The 21947-nt window shown below is 37.7% G+C and overlaps 1 protein-coding gene across 2 annotated transcripts in view; it reads left to right on the forward strand.

The window, feature by feature from the left end:
- Positions 1-21947, forward strand: part of phkb (phosphorylase kinase, beta) — a 57572-nt gene that overhangs the window by 32743 nt on the left and 2882 nt on the right. Inside the window, exons 15-27 of one of the 2 annotated variants that reach the window (XM_042760589.1) lie at positions 7036-7091; positions 8618-8711; positions 13619-13702; positions 14543-14647; positions 14872-14954; positions 15030-15120; positions 16575-16633; positions 16805-16967; positions 17046-17127; positions 17556-17613; positions 17809-17899; positions 21123-21325; positions 21472-21606. In XM_042760589.1, coding sequence (XP_042616523.1) covers positions 7036-7091; positions 8618-8711; positions 13619-13702; positions 14543-14647; positions 14872-14954; positions 15030-15120; positions 16575-16633; positions 16805-16967; positions 17046-17127; positions 17556-17613; positions 17809-17899; positions 21123-21325; positions 21472-21606 — 1304 coding nt within the window. Of the gene's footprint in view, positions 1-7035; positions 7092-8617; positions 8712-13618; positions 13703-14542; positions 14648-14871; positions 14955-15029; positions 15121-16574; positions 16634-16804; positions 16968-17045; positions 17128-17555; positions 17614-17808; positions 17900-19446; positions 19538-21122; positions 21326-21471; positions 21607-21947 lie in introns of both variants that reach the window. The other variant, XM_042760588.1, reaches the window with a different exon arrangement.

Here is a 21947-nt window from a genome sequence, read left to right on the forward strand (position 1 = left end):
TCTGTCTGTCATTCTGTCATTCTATCTATTGTTCTGTCATTCTATCGTTCTCTCTATCGTTCTATCATTCTGTCTTTTGTTCTATCTGTCTGTCTGTCTGTCTGTCTGTATGTCTGTCTGCCTGCCTATCTGTATGTCTGTCTGTCGTTATGTCGTTCTATCTATCATTCTGTCATTCTATCGTTCTCTCTATCGTTCTATCATTCTGTCTTTTCTTCTATCTGTCTGTCTGTCTGTCTTATCTATCTATCTATCTATCTATCTATCTATCTGTATATCTATATGTATATCTATATGTATATCTGTCTGTCGTTCTATCTGTTGTTGTGTCTGTCTATCTATTGTTCTGTCATTCTGTCTATCTATCTATCTCTCTATCTATCTCTCTATCTATCTATCTATCTATCTATCTATCTATCTATCTTGATTTTTATATATTTTTTTATTTTTATATCTATCTATCTATCTATCTATCTATCTATCTATCTATCTGTATATCTGTATATCTGTCTGTCGTTCTATCTGTTGTTGTGTCTGTCTGTCTGTCTATCTATCTATCTATCTATCTATCTATCTATCTATCTATCTATCTATGTATCTATCTATCTATCTATCTATCTATCTATCTATCTATCTGTATATCTGTATATCTGTCTGTCGTTCTATCTGTTGTTGTGTCTGTCTGTCTGTCTATCTATCTATCTATCTATCTATCTATCTATCTGTCTGTCTATCTGTCTGTCTGTCTGTCTGTCTGTCTGTCTGTCTGTCTGTCATTCTATTTATCGTTCTGTCATTCTATCATTCCATCTTTTGTTCTGTCTATTGTTCTGTCACATTTACACACGTACACACATCTCACCTTTGATGAGGGAACTAATTCACCTTGTACTTGTCAAGGTTGCTCTTCCTGGTGGAAATTACTCTTTATAAATATAAGCATGCAGTGTGTATGTGTGTCTAAGCAGTGAGTCCTGAAAAGATTGATGGAAAAATTCCACACATCACTACACATGCATACGCACACACATTCACACACTGCTTTGATGCACCTCAGTTGTCCACCTTCATGGTAAGAGACAAACAAAACACTTCACAGCGATGATGTGTTAAAGATATTAAAGAGAGAGCAGGAAAAGGGTCATACGCTTGGCAAGGCAACAGAGGGATTCAGTGCTGATGGCTGTGCAGAAACATATTTGTTGTTGGAGCTGAAAGTCGTTTCTCAAACGTCTGCTGAGTGGTGACAGATGTGTTGTATGTTTATCACCGACAGCAAGCAGACGTGAAAAATGTGGCAAGATATCACTTACGTGTCACTCACTCAGTTATTATAACTCCAGACTTTATAGTGTGAGAATTCAAATCCAGTGTCACTCTGACGCTGTAACATTTGGAGTGTATTTCACTGCATGAATATCTTGGCTTAGAACTTTTCATGTCAGCTCTTAAGCCCCTTTCACACTGCACGTTGGTTCCGGAAAATTGCTGGATAATTGCCAGATCGCCTTCTGTGTGAACGCAAACACATCCCGGGATTGATTCCGGGATCGATCCCGGGTTGGGGACCTAGTAACATTGCCGGGTTCAGTCCCGGAACGAGCTCTGTGTGAACAAAAGCCAGAACCAATGCCGTAAAGAGTGTGTCACACGTTATCATGTGACTCTTTTACCGGGTGTTTTGAAGGCAGACGTTCACGACCTTAAAAAAATGTGCAAACTGTAATGAAGCAGAGATCAGGTAGTTCCTAAAGAACCCTTAAGACCCAAACCAGACCTCCACAAGACCCAGACCAACACTAGACCTCTTGAGACCCAGACCAATAAAAGGCCCCAAGAACCTGTCAGTCCGTTTAAATAAATTAAAATATAGAAACAGAATTTTTATGTCACTTTATGCAGTGAGATACAAAAGAACATCTGAACCCAAAGCCTTTTATTGTCCTTTAGTGATGTTTGATGTTTATTCGATTGGTAACCTGTGGAATGAATTGCAAAAAAAGTGTCAAGGTTAGCTCTGTGTCATCAGCTTCCAAATTATTCTAGTGACTGTGAGTTTTAAAACACAGTCCTAGGCTTTCCCGAGCGGCTCAACAGGCATTAGTAATCAGCCTCCTTATCTCCTCTCACTCCACACACTGCATCTTTATGGAAAGTATATCACATACAACACCACTGACAAGCACCAAACTCCTGAGGCTTTCACCTGCCTCACTTTAATATAAATTGATTTTTTTTCTTCTTGTCATAAGGATTGCCAACTAGATCTAATATATCTGTGGTCCTTCTAGAGAGGGCTTATATGTATCGAATTCACAGCAAGCCTTTGTTCACAATTACACTCCCACCTTCTCAAAAGTCCAATCCCCAACCTCTTCAATTTTTTTAAGGTGGTTGTGGCCAGACCTGCGCTGTTGCATAGGAAGCCCCTTCACTCTATTATAAGATGTGGAATGTAGTTGAAAAAGTAAGCACTTTTTCCATTCTACTTTGGAAAAACTTTTTTTTTTTTTTTTTTTTTTGTAAATACAATGGGGTCCAAAAGTCTGTGACCAATGCTTAGCTTTTTAAAATCTTAAATCCTCTTGTTTATTTCCAGGTTTAAATTCAATTTTGAATCCCAGATTTTCAGTGTGTTCTCAGACTTTAGAATCTCTCAGTTTGATGGGGTGCTTTATCAAGTGAAATGTGTAAATCTGCAGCTCCCAAACTTGCCAGCTGCAGGGTTTAACATTGAGAACTCAGTGCATTAACAAAGATGCTTCCTCAAAGTTTGATCCTTATAGGAGCATTAGACATCTTGAAGAGCAGCAGTTCACATCACTTAATGATTTTGCCTTTTGGCAGAAGAGCAGTTGAAGAACAAACTGCAGTGCGAATGTGGATCTGCCAGATCTCTTTTATACACATCATATCTCCAAGAGACAGTCCATTAGGTTTGCATTGATTTGTCACATAAATGGATTCAGGAAAAAAAGGGCTTATTTCAGGCTCCCCGATTGGAATTGAATCTTTACAGATACATTGAGTTTGCAATGAAAATAGAATAAAAGAGCATAGAATGTGCAATCATTTATCAGAAGAATGTTTTCAGTAAAAATGGCTTATTTGAGATTTGTCAAAATAAAACAAAATATTTACAACTAAATGATCAAGTGGAATTTTATTTTGCATTCAGTTTGTGGTTTTGTAGTTGCTACTGTCTGCAGAAAAAGAAAACGTTGTAATAACATGAAATGTGATCTCTGTATTATGGTATATTGCATCTAAGGCAGCAGTAATAGCATTTCATTAGTCTGTACTTTTACACCTTTGTGATACACACTCACAAGCTATGGAGATTTTCCATTAGTGATCCCATTTCGATTTCAGCAGCTCCAGACTCTGTGAAAACATCACTTAGCTGCCGAAGGGGAGGTTTTTCAAGTGCTCTTTACATCAGATATGAAATTTCCTCAGCACGCAGGGGCAGCTTACACCGCAGTCAGTCTTAACCTAGATACTGCTAGAGTCTAAGCCTGTCAACGTATGACTGCTTTGAATTTGTGAAAGCTCCAAATGTTGAAAAGATGCTATCCCATATTAAAATTACTTAAAGTTTTTTCTTTTTAACCTTAATCAGGTTAGACGCCATATTGATTTAACATGGATGGAAACAAGGCTGTGAGGAATAAACTTAGTCTTTACAATGGCATGCACCGTATAAAGGTCCCAAATAATGTAATTTTCACAAGTTTTCAAACTTTTCAAAACAGTCTTAGTCTAGTTTTTTTTTTTCTTCAGAAAGACATTACTTCAGCTCAACAATCGCTTAGTTATTAATCAACAGTACAGTCCACTGAACTCCAAGTACTTATATATCTCTCATAGCCTCGTTTTCATTAATTTCATCCCAAATTAAATATGGTGCTACCCTGACTAAGGTCTGTACCATAATGCCATAATATTATTTGAAGTTGAATAGCAGTAAATACTAAACATGGTAAAAGATGTGTTATTTATCAGAGTACCATGGTATTAAAATCTGCTACCATCGTTCATGGTACAAGTCTCAGATGTTTGCTGTTTAGAGGACGTATCTGTGCTTCTCTGCAGATACAGCATGATTATGCTAAAAGTCACAAGAGCCTTTATCCTCATTTGTTAATTTTTTGTAACAGTTGTTTTGGTCTTCAATTTATTATTGTTCCAGAGGAAGACCGATTTGTCATTAGAGGTAAATATTGACTATTTGTCTCACGGTGGGGCTCTTGGAGCCACATTACAAATAGAGATAATTTGACTGATTGGTAATGGATACATTAATAAAGAGCAGTTTTTATCACTGTCAGTAATATTGAGCTGCATGCTCATAGTGTATTGTCTGCTGGTTCAGTGTGGAGAGAGAGACTGCAGGAGTCTGCAGAGCACAGGAAGGCTCCCATCAGTACCACTAGAAGCACTTGCAGGGTTTTGTAAACCACCAACTGTTCTCATTCACACCACTTCCAATAAAACTTCCATCTCTTTATAACATCACTACAAAGCCACTACACTGCTGTGAGAAAAGATGTGCAAGTCAAAGATGAGATGTATAGTGGACAAATGTACAGTATTTAATCATTACCTTTCCATTGTAAGTTTTCAATTTTTTTTTTTTTTTTTTTACCTGAAGCTTTGGTTTGATTTTGTATTGCTTTTTTCTTTTTTTTTAGCTTCAGACTATGATTCCATCCAGTCGGAGGGTTTCAAACATGTTTGATATTTTGAGCCAATTTTAGAACACATAATGTTTTCATCTGTCATGAGTCTCCTAGCAACAAGGCACACGTTTCTTTGCTGCGTTCTAACAAATTGACCGTCTGGTATCGTGTGATCCTCAGTAGTGTGTTTGATGCCCAGTTTTTCTCTAACCATTTTCAGGATCTCCAAGTGGATGATGCCTATAAACATGTTGAGATTTTCTGTCCTTTCACTCCTGTAGTTTATTCCAGCCTTTAGTTGCTTGAACCTGTTCCCATCCACCTGAACAAAATACCATCCTCCTCCCTCGCGCAGGGCAGAATTAGCGTGTATATTCTCTGTTGATCAGCCCTTGTGATGACTCACTGCACTGCCTCCACAAAATGGTTGTGCCAATATGTCATTTAACCCAAAGCTGTGATTTGCCCTGTTCACCAAGCACTTATCTCCCCCGTTTCACGGGAAGCAAACAACAACAGTCGAGACAAACAGCCCGCATCACAAATATAACCATCTTCCGTTTAGACCAGGGGTCGGCAACCTTTTCCGCATGATGTGCAATTTTTAATTTTTCTGGTTAACCACTGTGCCAACAGGCCCCCCCCCCCTTTTTAATTTATGCTTTGTACAGTACATGCACATTTGTAAATTATACGATAAAAAAAACAATTGGCCTCGTTGATTTCCATGCAAGTTTCTGAAGATTTTTTCATAAATTGTTTTTTAAACATTTCAAATGTTTCTTGAATAACAGATATACAGTGTGACCTTACTGAACATCATTGTTTGTGTGTTTGTGTGTGTGACAAGGCCAATGCATTAAAACCATTCAGTTTAATCACTGTTCTATATCAATGTGCTGGTTTAATTGATGCGCGCGACACACACACACACACACACACACACACACACACACACACCAATGACACACAGATGTGAGATCGCGCTGTGCAAAAAGTAACATTCAAAAAATCATAAACTTGTAGTCAGAGCTGCCACGTGACTTTGATTAATCGATACTGAATCGCTACATTATATTTCTCAGCAAGGAGGGTGGTAAAATCGCTGTTTTTAAGTAACTAAACTCATTGTTTGTAGAGAGACAGACGCAGACAATTTACACTCTCTCTCTCTCTCTCTCTCTCTCTCTCTCTCTCTCTCTCTCTCTCTCTCTCTCAAAATCGCCATATTTGAGAAAAAAATTTGAGTAGTTTGCATCACTGGATATAGCTGTCGGTCATTTAACGTTTCTATCGTAAACGTATCGTTAAAAGTTGACTAATATGAAATGATTTGCAGCTTCATCTTACCTCGCTCTCTTTAACTTTAAACTGACGCCTACATTGATTTGATTGGCCAGATCTGACATTTTGACATTGACGAGTGCTTTTAGACTGCTGAGGCTTTGGTCTGAAGTGCCTAGTATGTGCAGCGGTCATGCACACATCCATAGACTAATGCAAGTTAATTCTCACACTTTAATAGTATTTATAGCTCCTAACAGGCTGTGTGACTATGATAAGTTATTACCTCAAAATGTACGTCAGTATGCAGTTTTCTCTAATGCTCGCGTGCCAGCGATTATCCCTCTGCCTGCCACTGTAGCAGAAGGTTGCGACCCCTGGTTTAGACTAATAGATTTGTCTGTCTCAACGTTTGATGCATCCTAGTGCATTTGAATGTGTGTTATTTACATATTAGCTGTGTTTTGAAGTTGTAGCAGAAGGTTTGAAAGGATATTGTATGTGTTCTATACATTTTTGCAAGAGAAGTGCCTGGCAAACCTTGGAGAAGCCCCCAAGTTGTGATCTTAAGAAAGCAAGACAAATTAGCTGCTAAGATGCTCTTGCTGTTTTGGAGTTGTGGCAGTGGAAGGTTTAAATGGAGGCTGGGTGTCCTCTGTGTGTAGGCAGAGGGCTTTAGCTACTGATTGATCTGACCCAACCTAAACCTTCAGCAATCAGCAACTCATTATCTCAGCGAAATTACTACACCATCCAGCCCAAACGACTGTAATGAGCTAGCATAAAGAATCAGGGCTTTGATCCACCATCATCTCCCTCAACTTTTGCTGCAGTCTCTCTTTCTCTCCTTCTCAATGAAGCTCTCCCTCTCTCCCTCTCACTGTTATACTCAAACTGCTCTGGCGTTTCTTTCCCTTTTAAGGTCTCTCTCGCTTTTCTTCATTTTTAGTTAAGTCACTCCCTCCTGAGCTCACAGGTGATGGATTTTACACTCTGCGCCCTTGCGTTTGATTCCTCTCCTTTGAGACCCAAAGTTTTCCAATACGTCTTCTTTGCTTGTTTCCTGCAGGGTCCCATTGAGAACGATGTGGTCATTCATGTGGCCCTGATAGCAGAAAGTCAAAGGTAAGTACATTTCTCATGTCTCTCTCTCTTCGTCCTGTGGTCTAATTGATGCATGCGCACTAATTATTGGGCAATTCTGTAGCCTTCATCTATCAGCACTCTCATTTAAAGCTTTTCTGGTGAGAGGGGGAGGTGAAAGAGGTCGTATGGCCAGCTGGTCCCAGCCAGGCCTGCTCTGCAGTTCATTTAACATTGTTCACCCCAGCACTTAACCCACCTCTCCCCTCACTCACCCTGCAAACCGTAATCAGGATTACTTGTCTAACTCAACCATCAGTACATTCATTTAAAGCAACAAGTTCCAATTAACACCTCACCTTCCCTGCAAAGCTTGAATAATGTTGTTTAAATATTATAGTATAACCTGGAGCAGAGGTTCTGTTTTTTTGTACAGTAGATGTACATTTTCATTGAACCCCACATCACAGAGAAGTGCCTGTAGACCATTCATTTATATTATCAGTGTCATGCATGATTGTTTTTCCCTTGGACCTTGACTTGAATTTAAGTCCTACATAACACAATTATGATGTATGTTAACTATGTAAATATGATAATTAAAGTCTTTTAAATTATGTCACAGATCATATTATACATATAACCAAAGATAAAATGACCAAATGGACCCTTTTCACACTTCCAGGGTTTTCAGAATTACAGAAGCCATCAAATTTGGGTAAAATTTTTTAGTGGTGACTATAAAAATTTACAACAGACATATTGTTTGTGTTTTCATTTGCTCTAATCGCAAAGGGAAAAAAAATCCAAGATGGCATTATCTGTGTGACTTTACAAAGGAGTAACAAATTGTACCCAAACTCTTGGTAATTTGTCAAAAAAACATCAAAATTTGCCATCACTGCTAGCATATCCCTCATGCAAGATACTCTTTTCATCCAATTATAAATGAACTTTGAATCATGTTCATTTATGGCAGTTAAGATGTAACATTTATTAGTAACATCACAACATCATACATATTTACACAAGATTTGAACAGGATTCATATTAAGTGAGATATTAGACATAGTGGCATATTAAAAGCATGGTAGGTGATTTGGTTCAAAAACATTTTTTGTCATGCTGGTTGAAAGTCTCTTCATATCCTCATAGCAATCACTAAGTGGTCTAAATGTATTTATATAATCTGTGGAAGGTGTAGGGTCATAAAATGTTCGTCCAATCAAAAGCAATACAGTGCAGTAATAAGACTTTTTTTTTTTCAATTAGAATCGCTATAATGTGGTTTGTTTTTGAACAGACATTTTGTAACAAGGGAATATAATGTAGCACAACAATTGCACCAAATTGAATTACAAAAGATTGATTGTTTTCAAACACATGGAAGAACACAGGTTGTGATCTCAAGAAAACAAGCTAGAAAAAGAATAACATTGGCTTCTAGAAGTTTGTCGTTATTTTTGTAATTCCTTTTGATTCCACTGATGGTGCAGAAATGACACACATTACCTTTAATAGAGTTGTTTTTAATGTTTAATAGTCTCTGTCTTGCTTGTGTTTTTCAGATTGCAGGTCTTCCTCAACACCTATGGCATCCAGACTCAGACCCCGCAGCAAGTGGAGCCCATTCAGATCTGGCCCCAGAAAGAGCTGGTGAAGGTATCACTGTGCAATCAATCATACTGACCAACAAACAAATCTTCCACACTGCTCAATTTCAGTGACAGTCGCTCCATTAGACTATTAGTCAGTTTGGATTGACTGGCACATCAGTCATGTCAGTCAGTGAATTATTTTTGCATGCTCTTAAAGATTTACACATTACGGATTGAACCTCACGAGTGCACTTAGCTTGACAGAAGACTCTGAAAATAGACTTTAATGTTTTCTCAGATATAAAAAATGTCCTTTGTGGAAATAATTACAAAATATTAATTCACTGTGACAATATATCAATAGAATGTAGTGTTCATTTACTGACCGACCTGGTCTAAATTTATCATAAATCAGATTTTTTGAGTATTTTTAGGGGTCACAAATCTTGTGCTGAATGTTATTCCTGCCCATTCTGTCTGTAATTGACAGAGCACAGAGCAATGTGTGTGATAGTGTTTACATGTTTGTTCTTCTATCTATGGGTGTGTGAGTGGGTGGTAAGGCTTTGTCACTGGAACATGCAATTTACTGAAGTTTGGTTTAAAAGCTGTTTGAAATTAGAAACCCAACAGTATCTGCTTCTCTTGACTGTGTTCTTTCCGCGGTCAGTATGTGCGCTACAGTATCCATTAGAGAGAGCGATGATTTGCTGAGTATGCCTCTGTAAGGATGCTTACTCAGTGGCTGACCTATCAGAGACAGCTGGAGCTCTCTAGATAGGCCTGCCTACTGCAGATCAGCTGCAGCACCTTCATTTTTTTGATATTTTTGTGGAAACCATGATCGTTTTTTTTTTTTTTTTTTCAGGAGTCTTTGATGAATAGAAAGTAAAAAAAAAAAAAGATTTGAAATAATAAAATTATGAATGTCTTTACTGTCAAAATTGCTGACCCCCAAAACGGTAGTGTAATTTGATTAATATTAATTAATACATTCAATTTTATAATTAAAAAAATTCTATCAATTCAAGCAAGATTCCATGGTCAGCTTCACATTGGGCCTCTGAGCAGCATGACACAAAACAAAACGTGTCCAAATTCTGAATGAATTATACACAGAAATACTGGAACTCTTTTTACTGTGCAGGCCATGAAGAGTTTCGGACTCTAGGCAACACTCCCAATATAATCATCGAAGCTGTCTACACTCTCTAAACCTTGTTGATTATGATGTTGATGATAATCACTTTCTTCTGATGTATGTTGGCTGTTACTCAGTCTGCATGGTGAGCAGTGCAACATACAAATCTAAAATCTTTCCAAATTACTGTCGATGATGTTTCTTCAGCACTTATTATCATGTGCCACAACAAAAAGATTGAAAATGCATTCATGGATCAGACTGCTCACATTAACTTGCTCATCCTTTCAGATGAACTATATTCTAATGACTGTATACTGAACTATATGAACTATATACTAAATACTTTAACTCTGTGACTGGTTTCAATGCTTAATCGCTGTAAATGCATTAGAAAACGTTTACACAGTAGTAATAGATCTAAATGGAATGCTCTCAACACTTTTCATGATTACTTAATTGTGGATGTCATTGTAATTCAGCTGTTTATTCGATCTTTTGTGCATCCCTAATGTACAGCTCTATCCTTTACAAATCCAAGAACTTGATATTCTTGAATAATCATGTTAAATACAAGCGCAGATAAGAGAGCAGTTCAAAGGTTGACATGCTGTTTCTAATCCAAGCGTCAAGGCTGCTGAAAGATATAATAGTGTGAATGTCTTCATTGTAGAATCCTTTGTATAGCTATTGTAGCACCCTGGCTTCACTGCCCCTCTTGATGTGCTACAGGCTTAACATGCGTGACATTTGCAGGTTTCGTGTCAAGCATGTTGAGCTCCTGATTAGACGGAAGGGCACTCCTGATTCAGTTGTGTTTTCTCCTCATTGCTATTCTGCACACAAATTTTCCAAGGTACAGAGATCTGCATCGAGAGAGAAAAAGAGTTCTGGAGCATAAAGCTCTCTTGAAAAATTTGACAACTAGATTTTGTCTAAATTAGCAGCTCTTTTCCTGTGTCAGTTGGATATGATCTGGGTTCTCCACAGCAGGGGTTTATTCAGCTTGTTCTGTTATTTTTTCTGTTTGTCAGTATGCAGTACACTTTTGTACTGGAGTGTTATTCTGAGAATGTCAGACTGCAAGAGGTCAGAGAGAAATAGAGCTCCATCTAATGTCGTAAAGATGTCAGCACACTGTGTCTTTGTCCTCTCTGCACTGGAGTATTATTACTGAGGCAAGCATCACAAAGCAAGGTGAAGGCTTTATTCATAGCCTTTAATATTGCTATGCTACAGGAGATGTGTACTGTTAGACACAGACTTGTTATTTTCACTTGGATGACAATAAAATGGCAGAAAAACCCTAGAGATTTAGATTGAAGGGTGAACCTGAGCAGTGAAGAGGCTATAAATCTCAAAGTGGGTGGATGTTGGTGAAATAGGGTGGCAGGGAGGCAAGACTACTGTTCCATCCCATCATGCACTGTGGCATGAATAAATCATGCAATTTACTGCTTTTCCAGTGTTTACCTGGTAGTGTATTTGTTTACAAGTTGTGTGTCATGTGGTGTAGAGACTGCAGCTCTGTCAAAATGGGGGTTGCTTGGGAAGGGGTTAAATTTGTGGTTGTTGAGTGAGCCAAACCCAAAATTTACACATTGGTACTCTGAGAGGAAAAAAAAAATATCAAATTTTTTTTTTTTTGACAGATATTGGTACTTTTATTAAACAAGAACACATTCAATTGATCAAAGATGACAATAAAGCCATTTATAATATAAAAAAATAAAAATCTATTTCAAATAAATGCTGTTCTTCAAATGGTTTTATAGAATCATAGAAGCAATAACCAGCACAAATTTACACAATTTAAGCTAATGTAACTAATTTCTTGAGCACCAAATCAGCATATTAGAAGCATTTCTGAAAGATCATGTGACACTGAATATTAATGGCTGGAAACATTACATTTTAGGAAACATTACATTTTAAAATATTTTCAAACAGAAAACTGTTATTTTAAGTTTTTTAAGTAAAAATATTTTACAATATTATGGTTTTAACTGTATGAGCATAAGAAACTAATTTCAAAAACATAAAAAAAAATTCTTACTTACCGGAAAGCTTTGAATGTTAGTGTTTGTGCATAAATCGATACAGTACAACACACAAACACATATTCAAAATATTAGACTTGTCAGTGAGAATCTACCTACCTAGCGACATGGTGAGCTTTTGCTAAGCAAAGTTAAACATTTTCTTCAGAAAATGTATGAATCTGGTTATTCCTACAGTTTTGCACAGCAAATTGTAATGATTTAGAATCTGTAGAATCTTAGCTTGAAACCTAAAGTAACCATGAACTACTTAGGAACTTAACACCAAGTTGGTCTCTGGTTCATTGGAGTCTAATTAGTATACTGTAAGTTGTGGTACATGAAAGTATCATCTAAATGATAAATTAATAATTAGAATCAGAATCAGAATCAGAATGAGCTTTATTGCCAGGTATGTTTACACATACGAGGAATTTGTTTTCGTGACAGAAGCAGAAGCTCCGCAGTGCAAGAGAATGACAGAAACAAAAAACACACAATAAAAGAATAAAAAAATACAAAAAATACAAATCAGTAGGTAAGGAATGACAATATACAAATTGACAATTGTATGGCAGATATATTACGAGCAGTTATGTATGTACAGGTATATTATGTGCAAAAAAATAATAATTTAAGTGTACACTAAGTATGTGTGTTAGATAATAAGTATATGTGTCTGTAAATATAAATAGTGTAATGTGTTCCACAGTTATTGTCAAGTGTTCATTAGATGGATTGCCTGGGGGAAGAAACTGTTCCTGTGTCTGGCCGTTCTGGTGCTCAGAGCTCTGTAGCGTCGACCAGATGGCAACAGTTCAAACAGGGAGTGTGCTGGATGTGAGGGGTCCAGAGTGATTTTGCCAGCCCTTTTGCTCACTCTGGATAAGTACAGTTCTTGAATAGACGGGAGGGTTGTACCGATGATTCTCTCTGCAGTCCGGACTACCCTCTGTAGTCTTCTGAGGTCAGATTTAGAAGCTGAGCTGAACCAGACAGTTACTGAAGTGCAGAGGAGGGATTCAATGATGGCGGAGTAGAACTGTTTCAGCAGCTCCTGTGGCAGGTTAAGCTTCCTCAGCTGGCGAAGGAAGTACAACCTCTGCTGGGCCTTTTTCACAATGGAGTCAATGTGAATGTCCCACTTCAGGTCCTGAGAGATGGTGGTGCCCAGGAACCTGAATGACTCCACTGCAGTCACAGTGCTGTTCATGATGGTTAGTGGGGGGAGAGCAGGGGGGTTTCTGAATTAGTGATGCTTATAAAGAGAGCAGCTTATAAAGAGAGCAGCTTTCTTGAGGTCAGGAGGAGGTGTTGTGAAATTGTTATGCTCAAATAATGGCTTAATTGCTCCGATCTCTTTGTCTTAATTAATGGCACTAAGACCTTGTGAAAAATATCACAGTGGCGTTGGACCAACTTAAAACTGTAAGGTAAACTGGCTTGTCTGGCTCATGCTGATTCTTGTGCCAGGTATGAGGGGATATTAATAATCACAGTAACAGGTGATTCCCATGCGATACAGTTTTATCTGGTGATATCTCACTCAACATTGCCATTGCTTTAAAAAGCACACCACTCAACAAAGTCTTTAATCTGTTCCAGTCATGCAAAAGCCTACACATACCCTGTCATGACTGTTTAGTTTCCCTTTTCTTCAGGGAAATAACCAGCTTTCAGAATCAACTACTGAACAAAACATACACGGTATTAATTAAACCACATGGTTCCTGTACTATAATGGCTTGGATAATGCCTTTGTTGTTAATGGGTCTGATTTTATTTTTCCAGGCATACCGCTTCCTTGCCATCAATAAGAAGCTCGGTTTGAGTGGGAGACCGGAGAGGCCTGTTGGCTGCATTGGCACTTGCAAGGTAAACAGTGTTCTTTGTGGTTGAAACTATGAAACACTGACTATGATAATAAATATGATTCCAGCTCAAAGAAAAAATGTAATTGTGTGCAGTATTCTAAGCAATGCATTGGCTATGTGTGAGGAACAGACTGTTTAATTGAAGGTATTGAAATTTAACGTAAGGGACTGAAATTGAAGGTATTGACTAATCTTCTTCCATTAAACTGTTCTTTTCAGTGAACTGAATGATTTATTCATGGATCTGACTGATTTGTTCACAAATATTCTGGTTGCAGCAGTTCTTGTGTTAACATCTAGCTAACTTTTTTCCACAAATCCATAAAATGGCTTTCGAAGACTTGGAAAATAGCACTCATAAGTACTTTTATGTGTCCTTTATTTATTTATTTTATTTTTTTTTTTTTTTTTTTTTTTTGGTGATGTTGTAATGTCTTTTTTTGGAGCTTCACAGCCATGGTCACTTGTCATATAGCCTTGCGTAGGCAAACCTTCAGACTTACAGCAGAAGGTCTGGGTCGGTATGAATTATAGATGATTGATTGTAAGTGTATTGTTCTGTTATAAATCCTGCTGAGCCTCTCTGCCTACATTGTTTTTAAACATGTTGACATTTGGGGAAGATAAAAGTAGGAAGTCCAGAGTAATTATCCTCTGTATTTGATGGAGAATCGGTTAGGTTTAGTATGACAGTAGTAGGCAGTATGCAGCTTCTCACAGAAATACAGAGAGAGTTAGAGGGATGTTCATATGTCTGTCTGTGCAGAATGGATGGTATGTTTCATATGCTGTCTGAGGTAAAGTTGTATGTAACACAATGGGTCATTTTTCTCCCCCTTAGATTTATCGAATCCTTGGAAAGACTGTGGTCTGCTATCCAATTGTCTTCGATCTTAGCGACTTCTACTTGTCCCAGGATGTCATGCTTTTGATAGATGATATTAAGGTGAGTTGGGTGATACCACACCTCACTGGTTCCTCAATGTAAGAAGAGGGCTCACTTTATGTCCCATACTTTGTCTGTCATTCTATATAAAGAAAGAATCAAATTTAGGGCAATGGACAGAAACATTTCCCATAAATCATCAGTGTCAGCCCTCAGGGTTACAGAGTGTTTCTCTGCTGTCTGCACTGTATTAACGCGTTTGTGTTTGCATTTTTTTTTTATAGAATGCTTTGCAGTTTATTAAGCAGTACTGGAAGATGCCAGGCCGGCCTCTCTTCCTTGCCCTTATCAGAGAGGACAACATTAAGTAAGAGTCTCTCCCATCAGCCAGATCCTGGTTTTGTTTGTGAGAGGTACAGAAATGTGATCTCTTTCTTGCTAGGGGGAGCCGTTTCAACCCCATACTGGACATGCTGGCATCTTTTAAGAAGGGAAACATTGGAGGAGTCAAAGTTCACGTGGACAGACTTCAGGTGTGCTGCTCTTTACAAGACTAAGTCTTTTTGACTTCCACAACCAGCTTTTCCCCGCCTTTTCCCACACGAGAAAGTATTATTAAAAAATTAATTCATAGTTCTCTGAATAGTTTCATTTTGTTAAATAAAATTAGACAAGGGAAATCTGAGAAATAACAAAGCATGGTTTATTAATATGTTGTTTTGGTGCTCAAGAAATATAGATTTTTATTATTATATTAATGTAAAACAGTTGTGCTGTTGTGGAAATAATGATTTAAACAATCTGGATTTTTGGATTAATAGAAAGTTCAAAAGCATTTATTTGAAAGAAGACAATATAAATATATTTACTGTCACTTTTGATCAATTTAATGCATCCTTGCTGAAAAAAAGCATTAATTTCTTTCAAAAAATGTTTAGAGTCTAAATCTTCGAATGGTAGTGTACAATATATCAAGCTGTTCAATTATAGTGAAATCACCTCAAAAAAAAAAAAAAAAAAAGCCGTTGATAGCAGACTAATGCAGATATTAATGAAATGATTAGACGAGAGAGAGAGAGAGAGCACGAGTGAGCAAGAGCATGTATATTACCTCTGAGTCTTCGTGTCTCTCAAAATTGTTTGGCAGAAACGTCTCTACTAACAGTGAAAATTTAAGTTCATTTTTTTTTACGAAAAGCGCCGTTGTTACCTCGCTTGTGCGAAATATCATTTAGCTTTTAAAATAAAATTGTCTGATTAGAGTTAAAAACATTAGGGAGTGTATGTTTCTGTACTGTAAGTTATGTATGTGCGTCTGTGAGGGAGAGCGGGAGAGATAGAGTATGTGGTTTACCTACATAATAAAGCGTAATTATGTGGCAATACATGCAAATGATCTGTCGTTTCATAATCATATTGCTTACTATATTTATTTGTCTGGCCAGTGTTGTTGTGGGTTTTGTGCTGTTGTAAGACCTTTGAAATAACAGAAATTATTTGACGAAGTGATATGGTCCAGAGCAGGGTTGCCAGGTTTTCGCAACAAAACCCACCCCATTTGCAATTGCTAAGTGTTATTGAGGACGCTTCAACCTGCGGACGTGAAAAACAACCCACGGCAACCAATTCTACGGGAAAACTGTGGACTTGGCAACACTGGTTCAGAGCTGCTTTCGCTGTGCGTTTCCCTGAAAATAATTGCACACTTTAGAACGTTTGTCGGCCAGTCAGATTCAAGCATTCAACGGCCCCGTAGTATAAATGATTATAATACTCTCTACAAGGTTCCCTTTGTGAATTTGTATAGTGATAGAGAGCATAATAAAGAATATCACAACAGGGGCAAATACTCTTTTACGGTACTTTATTGCTTAGCGTGTTGATTAACAGTCATTTAGGACATATTACATGCATCATTGCATGTCTTGTCTGAATGCTTGTGTGTTCCCTTTGGTCTAATGTAACATTCTTTGTGGGAACTCTGTAGACCCTGATATCAGGCGCTGTGGTGGAACAATTGGATTTCCTTCGTGTCAATGAAGCTGAGTAAGAATTAACCTCCATTTGCACCATTTGTCTTCCTCTCCACCTTTATGTTCAATATGGTTCACTTATTGAGGCAATAGAAAAAAATTACCCTCACGGTTTCTAATGCATGCCTCAGATTCATCTTCCATTTCCTATTGCCACAATACCTTCCTTTATGTTCTTCTTTAGGATCCCAGAGTTTAAGAGCTTTGAGGAGCTGGAATTGCCCAAGCACTCGAAAGTGAAACGTCAAACCAGCACACCGAACGCCTCTGACTTGGAGCAGCAGCCCGAGATCAACATTGAGGAATGGCTCCATAAATCCACATTTGAGATTCTACAGAAATTCAATGTGAGCCTAACTATCCTGCCCATGTGTGATTATGAGTTTACTATAGGTGCTCTTATATAACTCGTATTCTGTTATCAGGACTGTGACTGTCTGGCCAGTCAAGCCCAGCTGGCAAGTATTCTCCTCAGAAAAGAAGGCCCTGACTTCTTCAGTAGAAATGGTATGTGGTTTCTCTTTCACTTTCTGTGGCTGAAGTATTTCAGCAATATTAAAATGATGAGCTTTTTAAAGAGCCACAGGACACTTCTTACCGCATGGCTGCTTTTAAAGCTCATCTGAATGAAATGTCCACAGCTGTAATCCATTTAGTGCCTTCATGGCTAAGCAAGTGGGTTGGCAATGCTAGCTCACACCCTTGTCACGGTCTTACTTCCCGTAGTTACAGTTCACCTCCTAGCTGAAGACGGTTCACACTCTTAAATGGATCTATTGAACAAGCATGGACCGATTAAATATATGCTTATATGTGATTTTATGTTGCAATCTGGAGCTTCCACATGTCTTTTGGCATAAATGCTCCCGGGATGTTGTCTGCAAATATGTGTTTTTATGGATAACGTGCCATTCTTAACCCTCCTTTATGTTCAGAGAATCTTAAAGATGACTTGGAGAGAATCTACAGAAGAGCTGGGAGCAGGAAGCTTTGGTAAGAGATTCCTGTTTACACCATACTCTCCAGAAGCATTTAGAGTTGCACTTATTTGTTGGGTAAAAATGAGGAACTCTTGATATATTTATGGTTATTTCTGTTTATACCTCTTTTTTGTATATGTCTAATGTTATATACAACTAAACACACTATGCGCATATATATATTCTTAAATTCGCAAACCTCATGTAGGCAGGCGGTGCGTAGTGCTGCGGCCGTTATCCAGAAGTTTGCCGGTTCTATAGCTCCACATATTACCACTATGTTGGTCCATGGCAAGCAGGTAATTAGCCACTGGGGTATACAACCTCTGCATGTGTGGTGTAACTGTTGACTCTGTGCCGACGGATGTGTTAACTCATGAGCACGCAGCACTCATCCTTTTGTTGTTGTCTTTCATTATATCCGCTCACTCAAGCTGTTATAATCATGCACAGAGAAGCCATGCAGCCCATTACTTTTGGTTTGTTTTTTCCTTTTGTAATTGTTATTTTGCGCATATGGTAATTTTTTTTGGAGGTGAACTATTTTATATCCTTCATAACACAAATTGATGTCTCATAACTGGGGTTGCCACTTTAACTCTCAAATTTGTCTCATTTGCAGTTTGTTTGTGAGCTAAACCCCATTATGTCTGTGACAGTATAACCTGTCCATAACACCTATTGATATTAATTCCTCAAAGGAATCCATCAGCTAAACATGAAATTGGTGAACATTTAAATAGGTTCCTGTAGCTCAAATTACACTGAAGTCATGGATTCAATTTCCAGGGAATGCACCTACTTATAAAACGAATACCCTGAATACATCGCGAGATGATAACTTTGGATAAAAGCGCTTGCCAAATTAATTAATAAATTAGTGGACATGCAAATTACGAAAGTGTAGTATAAATTTGTAGTATGAAGTGTATTCCAGGTGCAACAGCACCAGGGTCTGAATGCCCAGTGCTACTTTGTCACTTTGAGATGCTGAGCTCTCCTGATCGTTTTTGTTCCACAGGGCCCAGCTTGAAATACTAATGAGGATTTAAATGCTACAGGGGGTCAAAATCTTGGAATATGTAACAACGTCTCATTTATTCAAATGAGCATTATGCTGCATTACAATTAGATTTATTTAAATCTAAATTTCAAAGAAGTTTGGCGGGGTTCACAAAGTTCTTTTTGGTGATACAGTATATGTGAAATGAATTACTTCTGACCTCCAGTTACATAATTAGTCATTGTTTATGAGACAGCAAGTCTTATTCAGTGGTGTTCATAACTTTATGGTTGGTAAGATGTTTTAATATACTTGAAAGAAGTCTTTTATGCTCACCAAGTCTGCATTTATTTGATCAAAAAAAAAAAATAATAGTTACAATAATTTTAATATATTTCAAAATGTAATTTATTCCTGTCATGACAATGCCGAATTTTCAGTAGGCATTACTTAAGTCATCAGAGTCACACGATCCTTCAGAAATCATTCTAATATGCTTATTTGGTGCTCAAGGAGCATTTCTTATGTTGCAAACAGTTGTGCTGCTGCTTAATATCTTGGTGGAAACTATAATTAATTTTCATTTGAAATTGAAATCTTTTGTAACATTATAAATATCTTTACTGTCACGTTTGATCAGTTGAATGCATCCTTGCTAAATAAAAGTATCCATTTATTAAAAAAAAAAAAAAAGCAATCTTACTGACCCTAAACTTTTGAACAGTAGTGTGTATATTTTAGGGATAACCTATATTTTGTAATAGGCTACAGTCCAGTCCCATTTATGTTTGGCTCCATTGAATGAGTGAGAATATCTCTGTTGTACTGTGTTGTGTTCACCAGGTCCGTTGTGCGCCTTGCTGCCAGTCTCTTAACTAAGCTAGTGGACAGCCTTGCACCGAGCATTACTAGCGTTTTAGTGCATGGCAAGCAGGTAAGTGGAAAACAGGAGCAGGGGCCTAAATAATTGGTATGAATAAAAACTGAAGTCAAAAATCTGAATTTCAATCTGGGATTTCCCACAAAATTTTTCCTGTTCACTGACTATAAGTAGGTTAAAATTAGCCTTAAATTCACATCAAATGTAAAAGTCATGATGGACTCCTCTTCCTATTATGCATCATGATAGTATCTAATTGCATTAGTCATCACTGCCAAAGCTAACCTTGCTGCCCTTTCATTTGACTTCGCTTCTGCAGCAAAATCGCTTTTACCCAGAACTCCTGTAACCATCCCATTGTTTGTGCATTACATTTAACATCATTGTACATTTACCTTTTATTTGCTTCGTTTTGAGACAAACATTATGTGTGGTGTGGTGTGGAGTGTTTGTTTAATGAACTGCCATAGTGTCCCAACATAGGCCCGTTAAGCCTCTGGTGGTTGTGAAATGATTCATCAGAGTAGCGCACTAGCAGTGAATCTGCATATAAATTGCATCCTAGGGGCCTAATGTTGTGGTTAAGATAAATGGGTACGGTTTGGTTTGAAAATGGGTCATTCTTTGCATACAAGAGCAGTCTGAGCTGACCTGGATGTAAAATTATAGTCCTAGCCTTATTTAATCTAAAGAAGCTGAGCCCTTTTCTGTGTGCTCCCTACATAATGTGTATTTTGGTAAATTACCATAGCAGAGCAATACTGAAGTCTGCTGGTAACTGTGAGGAGAACAGCAGATCATGCAAAGCAAACCACCACATACTTCAACCACACTTAAAAATATATGCATTCTATTACATAAATAAAATATAACCAAAGACCAAGATAAGTATACTAGATGTTGGATGGGACAAAGCTAGCCCCTGATGACCTTTGATTTGGCCCACCATACCATAAGAGAAAGAGAGCGATAAAGCATGCCATTCTAATATTTTTTTTTTTTGCATTGAAATGTAGATAATCTACACAAATTTGAATGAAAACAACAACAACAAAACCAATACAATTTTAATAAAACAAAGTTATTGTTTTATTAATGTAACATTTACTTTTGGCTCAAGGCCACTGTAATAATATTGTACTTTCAGTGTTTAAAATAACATCTTGTAAAAGCTTACTACCAGTTTGATTGATTTAATGGGAGGTTTTCTTGAAAACAATATTTGTATTGGAGTGTTGTTATTTTGTGATTTACACAACACACTCTCATGGCAATTATTAACTGTTTTATGTTTTTGCCAATTGGTGGCTATTTTGTATGATCTCATTCGTATGCTTTCAAACGACGTGCCTTCACCCCTCTGATGCTTTGATTTAGCGGTGGACCTTCATACAACATTCTCCCTAAATATAGCACGTTTCCCAAATCGCATTGTACGAATTCATACAAAATCACCCCCTCAAAAAGGGTTACTTTTTCCCATGAGATCAGGTTGGATTTATACATTTTAAAATGAATGATCCTGGTTTGCGTAAGTGCAGTACATTAAAACCCATTCAGAGTAAAAGAAACAAGCAAAAATGCATCAGTGAGAAATCATCCATCATGATACAGACTGACGGCAGTTCTGTGTTACCAGGTGACTCTCGGCCTGTTTGGGCATGAAGAGATCGTGATCTCTAACCCCCTGTCTCCAGGGGTCATCAAAGACATCATATACAGCAAGTGCAGCCCCCATGGCGAGCGAGAGGCCGTGCTGCAGCAGGAGCTCGTCATCCACATTGGCTGGATCATCTCCAACAACCCAGAGCTGTTCAGTGGCATGCTGAAGATCCGTGTGGGGTACGCCATCACCAAGAGTTTCATAAAACATGCTCACATCATTAAGAATCAAATCTATTGCAATAGGTTCTCCACATCTTCTCTATCAATTATTTACATAGGTTACCTTAAACAAACTTTATTTGTCGTGCCTATTTTTCAATCAGATGGATTGTTCAAGCCATGAAGCATGAGTTGAAGATTCGTGCTGGGGACATGGCACCTCAGGACATCTACCAGATGTCCCCTAGTGATGTCAAACAGCTCCTGCTGGATGTCCTCCAGCCTCAGCAGACTGGCAGGTGCAGAATGCTGACCGTCTGTGTGTTACTCTAGATACCTGCCAAGACTGAATTATCTGCTGTGTCCAAACACAAAAGTAGTATACAGTTTTTCATTATTTGATTAATCCTAACCCTTTTTAATAGGGCAGCTGAGGTTGATTATCAAGTAAGAGAATATGGTCTTCTTCAAATAAATGCAGTCTTGTTCAGTATAAAAGATTTCTTTCGAAAAGCATTTAGAATTCTACTGACACCAAATTTTGAAAAAGAAAAATAACCTTTTTCCCAAAAGAATCCTGCTTCAGAGTTAGCATTTAATGATTTCTTCACTGCAACAGTTTTAAGGATTAATTTTAATC

The sequence above is a fragment of the Cyprinus carpio genome, chromosome A7 (genome assembly GCF_018340385.1).
Source record: "Cyprinus carpio isolate SPL01 chromosome A7, ASM1834038v1, whole genome shotgun sequence".
NCBI classification, from domain to species: Eukaryota; Metazoa; Chordata; class Actinopteri; order Cypriniformes; family Cyprinidae; genus Cyprinus; species Cyprinus carpio.